A 6,564-nucleotide genomic window follows, 5' to 3' on the forward strand; every position below is an offset into this window, starting at 1 on the left:
GGTCATGAGGCGGTATTGCCATGGGAGTTGAGAATAGGATCGAGACGCACGTCGCTCCAAGATCAGCTGATGGCCGATGATTACTCCTCGCTCATGAAAAGGGAACTCGATGACTTGGCAGGTCAACGATTGAGAGCTTTGACCAGTATCAAAGAAAACAAACAGAAAGTGGCCAGATGGTATGACAAGAAGGTCAAAGTTAAGCAGTTCTCCCAAGGGGATATTGTGTGGAAGTTAGTACTGTCGATTGGGTCAAAGGATCCTAAATTTGGTAAATGGTCTCCCACTTGGGAAGGGCCGTATAGAATCGGCCGTTGTGCCCCGGGAATCGCTTACATTCCGGAAACGATCAAAGGAGAGGAGTTTACTAGGGCCTTGAACGGGAGGTACTTGAAAAGGTATTACCCCAGTATATGGGTCGGAGCATAAGAATCAATCGCAGAGTATGACAAGACAAAGGGACCGCTCCCTGAACAAACACACAGCTAGTACGGAAGAAAATCGCCTAAAGGAGAAAAATAATTGTTCAAATTGGCCGATTTGTCATTCGGTACGGATGATGAATTACACGGTCGACGCAGTACAAGTCGCCTTAGAACAAAAAATACTCAAATACGCTTCTTATTGAGTTCTCTCTCGATCGGGCAAGTGGTCAGGGGGACCAGTTTTTAGTCCTTTTAGTCCATTTTAGACCCGGCCTGCACGCAAGGTGGTAAAATTTAGCCATGGACTAAATTTTAGCCCCATCAAATTGTGTTTGGAAAGTTTGGGGCTAAAATGGAATAAGTGGGGGGTGCTAAAGTTTAGCACCCCCTTTCCCAAACACCCCCTTAGCTACCCCAAGTGACTAAAGGATTAGTGGGGGGCTAAAATTTAGTCCACCAGTTTTAGCTCACCTGTTTGGGAGTACAAGTGACTAAAATGGACTAAAGTGGGGGTGCTAAAGTTTAGCACCCCTCTCCCAAACACCCCCTTAGTCTTGTAAACGAAGCATTTAAATGGAACCGATAACATATTTTTTTCGAAAGACGTATTTTCATCCTTGGGTAGCAAAAAAACGTAGCTACAGAGGGGTTTTTTAAAGCCGCATCAAAACATGCACGCGCTGACACGCATGAAGTTTCTTGGCCCTTGCATTGGCGCACAACCTCTGCCATTCTATTCCTTTTTTCTGAAAGGAAAGAGTCAGGTAGGTGGGATTTGATCCCATGGTTTTCTCCAAGATTAAGCAATAAGCACAGTAGTTTCTTGCGAAATCCTACAAATTAAATCCTCTCTGAAAACCATTCATCCACTCGACTCGAGAATAATTGGGGTAGCCATATCAAAGGGGAAGATCTGTTTCGCGTCCTAGGTTCTCCGTTCTGGATGAGAAAGCAATAGGCGGACGCCGACGCCACCGACGAGAGGGCCCTCCAACCGTCCACGCCCAACGCGGACCCACCACGCAGGTCCAATCGGGTGCCCCCAAGCGGGCCTACCCCGCGCGGGCGGAGGGGAAAAATGTGGACGGGCCAGGCTTTCCCGTGCGGCCGTGTGCAACCAGCCATCGTATTCTTCGCTCGTCTCGTGTGCTGAAAGCCCTGAAACGCCCCTCATTTTTTCCCCTTTCTCGACGAAGAAGGTTTCGCAAAAGCAGGGGTAGTTTAGGGAGAGAAATGTTGTGGCTGGGAGTGCTTGGGCCAGGATAAGAACGTGTGCATGGTCAGGCAGACAGAGTTTACTCCAAAGAAAACGGGCACTTGGTTGGCCGCTGGACTAGCTGCCGTCGCTGCTGCTTTTGCCTGGTCCTGTGGGGCCGGCCAGCTGTTGGAAAAATGGCCCAAGGAGAGGTCCATTTTTAAATCAAATCTCAAAGCAAGAGTGCAATATCCCGTACTGCTAGTTTGAATTGGTGAAAGGCCAACTAAAATAGAAGAGCACTAGAAGTTTCTAGGAATATGTAACTGAAGGAGAGAATGGGCTTGGTTACACAACACATGCGCGCGCATTCACGTTCCTTTTCGCATAACCAACCGCGTGGCTTGTGACTTGGGACGCAGCCAAGCCAAACCAAGTTAGTGTAACCTTTTTGTCGTTTGCGCGTGATTTTTTAACAACGGTCATTAGAGGTGATAATCATGCAATCAATATCTTAATCACAAATTAACGAGGCGTTACTACTGCTAATTAGTGGGGCAATTTTATAGCAGAAACGGTCAGCAAAGGGCTATTGTCTTCTCTATAAGAAATCCTGGAGACGTCCAGGAACACACATGTGAGAGACCCATGAATTCCTTCTCTTCTCTCTTTTTCCATCTGGTGAAGTGTGTTGTGGTACTGAGCTGCTGGATCTCGCCGACTCTTCTCCTTGGTGTGCACCGAGGAGGAGAGTGAGTGGTATCTCCGAGCCGTTGCACTTGTGAAGCCTGCATGAGGGGCGGCAGTAAGGTTTCTAGGCAGCGCAACTGCGCGACCGCTCGAATCGATCGACTACGTTCTGCGCTACCTCATCTATGATCTGCACTGCATCGAGTAATCTTGCATCCATGTTTGCACGAGGACGGAGCGCTTGATCTGTAAGTCTATAGATTGGATCTGTTACAGTTTGGGTTACATCATGTTGGGGGGAAATATTAACGACCTTCTTATGCCCCTTAAAACAACAATCATGAAGGCCCAGGCTCACCTGCGGTAATGACGATTACCGCCGACCCGGCATGGGCAAGGAGCATCCCACTCCGTCTCGCCCGACCCAGGGCCCCGGGGTCGGACACGCCCGACCCCTCGCTGGCGAAACTTCGCCTCGCCCGATCCACGGTCCCAGGGTCGGGTGCGCCCGACCTCTCGTCGCAAGGCTCCGCCTCGCCCGACCCCGGGCGTAGGGGGTCGAACTCATCCGGGCCCACAAGACAAGGGTCCGCCTCGGGCGCAGACTGACAGATGAGGGCGCGGATCTCGTGGCCCCCCCCCACCGATCTTGCCATAAATACGCTGCGGCTCTGGCACGCAGAAAGGCAACCGCGCCCCTCGACATGACCCGCCACAAGTACCCGGGCGGAACACTGTAGCCACGACCGCACAGGCTACAGTGGCCGCGGCTCCCCCTGATTCGCCATAGGGCACTCATTGCATGCGTTGCCCGGCACAGGAGGGAGTGCCGCCCGTTCTCGTGCTCGGCCTATCCGACGACAGGGACGCGACGTCCGTGTTCCACGGGCGGTAAGCAGGACTACAGGGGTCAGCCGTCTCCCCTAACGTGCACGGTTATGGCGGCCGGACATCATCATCATGCTCGGCGGCAACGGTCGCCCGGAGGATCGGCGACAGGATCCGACAACAGCCGCCCTCCTCTGGTAGCCGCGCTGACAGGAGCCGAAGGCCAGAGCAGGAGGCGGCGATCCGGGGACTTGGTCCTTCTCCTTGTATTTTACTTTACTTAGCTTATCTCTTTTACTTCTCACACACCCGGCTCACCTGTAACCCTGAGCCCTCCTTGCGCTATAAAAGGAGAACCAAGGGCCCCGAGACCAGGAGAGACTCTCAAGCCAACAGAACCCACACACTCACCTCACGAGCATCAGTGCACACCCAAGAGACTTAGGACCGGCTCCCTCTCTCGCCTGTTTGTAACCCCTCCTACAGACCACGCGTGAGTAACGCAAGCAGCTCCTCATACTGGACGTAGGGCTTTCCTTGCCCGAACCAGTCTAACCCCGTGTCTTCTCACGCCACCATCCGAAGCCTTACGCGCATAAAAGAAATTTACTTGCCGTAGTCTTGATACGCTAATCTCAACAACGACACATAGTTACCTAGTTCCCAGTCTTGGTAACCGTGCAATGAAACTATACACTGAGACTGGCCTTAGGCCATTCTCAATGGGAATTTCATTCTTCATAAATGAGATGCCATGTAGGCAAATATGGTGATATGGTATATGAGTTATGAAGAGAGAGAGAGCAAATGAGTTTCGTGGTGATGAAACTTGGTTTACACGGTTTCCAACACATGAAGCTCTTGCACACCTTCCATTAAGAGGTAGAGTTTCATTTCATTTGATCATTTGTCCAATTAAAAACTTCCATGTCATATATGAATTAAATATAGTGACCGCCTATGAAACAACAAAAGTGAAACTTGCATGGTAGAGGTTATTTCATTTAAGGTTTCATTTTACTCTAGATGATGTGTCAGTCTTGAAAATAGTGAAATGAAACTTGCCATTAAAGCCTTGTTTGGATACACCCTTCTAAAGATTAGAAGTCCACTTTTAGGACACTTTAGGACTTGTGCATCCAAACATGGGTCCTAAAAGTGCACTTCTAAACTTTAGGAGGGCCATTTTCACTAGGAGGGCCAAGGGGTACTAATGGATCATATTTCTCCTAAAAGTGGTCCCCAAGTTCCCCTTTACCGCTATTGCCCTCGCATGCATTAATGACGTGAACAATTCAGGGGTAGTTTAGAGGAGTAATTGGGGGGTAAAAATGACATTTTTCCTTTAAGGTCCTAAAGATTAGTAGTCCATCCAAACAGCCCTTTACTAAACTTTAGGACTAGCAATTTGAGGATCCTAAACTTTAGTACACTACTAATCTTTAGGAGTTTGTATCAAACAGGACCTAAGAATGGCCTTAGGAGCTAAGATAGTGGTTGCGTTTTGAGAAGTGTGCAAGATGGTTTCTAGTTTTGCACTCAAAACTATTGCTTGCAAATCGAAATATGCATGATGCTATCTTAAATGCAAGTCGGTTTCTAGCTTAAAAGGTTTGACTTCTAAAACCTTGAAATGCTTATATCGGTGGATAAGGAGAGTACGACAAACCTAGATAATTTATAATTTAGAAAAGATAATTTATCATTTAGAAGAGAGTAATAAGTCTGTGCATCTATTACATCATCATCTACATTCAGTCATGACAAGTCCCATCAAACATGGAGCGTACACAAACCACCCAAACATAAAGTTCTCCTTTTTCCCAACTTTAGCACTATGCAAAAAGAAGATTTACCATCACATCAAACTTGCGGTACATGCATGGAGTACTAAATGTAGATGAAATCAAAAACTAATTGCACAGTTTTGTTGTACTTTGCGAGACAAATCTTTTGAGCCTAATTAGTCAATGTTTGGACAATAATTCAAAAATATAAACGAAATGCTACTGTTGCGCATTTATGGCAAAATGCAAACTTTACCACTCCCAATTTGAGAACTAAATAAGGCCTGAGATGATACTTGGTTCGTAGTCCTTGTTTCTGAAATGATGTGGAAAGGATATTGAGAGAAAATTTTGCGCTTAAGGGCGATGTTAACGGTGATTTTTGCATGAGAGCACGTGCTCTTGACGTCTATTTCTTCGGTTCGATGGAGATGGCGGGACTGCACAACTGCACAGCATCTTGGACCGTAGAGAAGACTGATCCCATCGATTCAAAGTTAGAGTTTTCCTTACATTATTGATCATACAAACTAAGGAGCAAGGAGGAAACGAAATCAAAAGGAGCGCGCTAGGCGATGAATTTCTCTATTACTGTTTGATCGGTGCACATGATAATTCCGGGCAGGGGCTTGCTGGTCTCGCGCGGCGGCGCGGCCCTGCCTTGGCTACCGGCCGGCCTTCCCAGAACGCGTCACTAACCCTTCATCAACGTCTTCACCTCCGACGCGAACCTGTCGATGGCCGGGAGCGGCAGCGTGATCATCGCGGCAACTGCGCCCACCCCGCCGCCGTTCCCGACGTGGACGAAGAAGCTCAACCCGAACACCGTCGCCGCCGGGCCGGCGTACACCGGCTCGCCCCACCCGAAGTCGACGCGTTGGAACCCAGCGTGCCGGTTGTCGGACACGAGGAACAGGTTCGACATGGCCACATACGGCCGCCCGCGCAGCACCAGCAGGTCGGCCGTGGACCGCGCGTACTCGGCGGTCACTGTCGCCTTCGCCTCACGCACCAGCTCCACCGCGTCACCCAGCGAGCCGCCGAGCAGGGCCTCCACGGTGACCAGCACCGCCATGGGCACGCACGCGTTCCCGTAATAGCCGGCGGGAAGCCCCAGCTCCGGCAAGCCCCTGATGTTGGAGATGAACACCAGGCGCACGTCCTCGTCCGGCGAGAGCTCCAGCGCGGCCGTGCGGGCGCGCCAGAGCGCCGCCGTGAGCACCTCGAAAGTCGTGACCGTGTCCCGGAGGTTCGGTGGGAGGTTCTTCCTGATGGCGCTGATATCGGACGGGCCAAAGGTGAACGTCCGCATGACCATATCACCCGGCGGCGGAGGCGGCGGCGGCGGCACGGCGTCAAATTCGCGGTGAGGGAACGTCGGCCTTGGCGGGTTGCGTGCCTCTAGGAGCTCGCGGGACCATGACGGTGCAACGGTTGGTGCGGGGAGGCCGCGGCCGAGCTCCGCGACGGCGGACACGAACTGGGCGAGGCCGATGGCGTCGCAGATGGTGTGGTTGAGCCGGATCGCGAAGACGAAGCCGCCGCAGAGCAGCCGGGTCACCTGGATGAGCAGCAAGGGGCAGCCGAATTGGGAGCAGAGGCTTGGGAGTTGGGATTGTACATTGTAGTTTTCGCCAAA

The 6,564-nt window shown here is 50.9% G+C and overlaps 1 protein-coding gene across 1 annotated transcript; it reads right to left on the reverse strand.

Moving 5' to 3' along the window:
• Window positions 1-5,411: 5,411 nt before the first annotated feature.
• Window positions 5,412-6,564, reverse strand: LOC101777981 (benzyl alcohol O-benzoyltransferase-like; the record flags this gene model as incomplete). Its single annotated transcript, XM_004963381.2, has 1 exon — window positions 5,412-6,564. A coding segment is annotated over one exon (945 nt), but the record flags the coding sequence as incomplete, so codon positions are not given.

The sequence above is a fragment of the Setaria italica genome, chromosome III (assembly GCF_000263155.2).
Source record: "Setaria italica strain Yugu1 chromosome III, Setaria_italica_v2.0, whole genome shotgun sequence".
Classification (NCBI taxonomy): Eukaryota; Viridiplantae; Streptophyta; class Magnoliopsida; order Poales; family Poaceae; genus Setaria; species Setaria italica.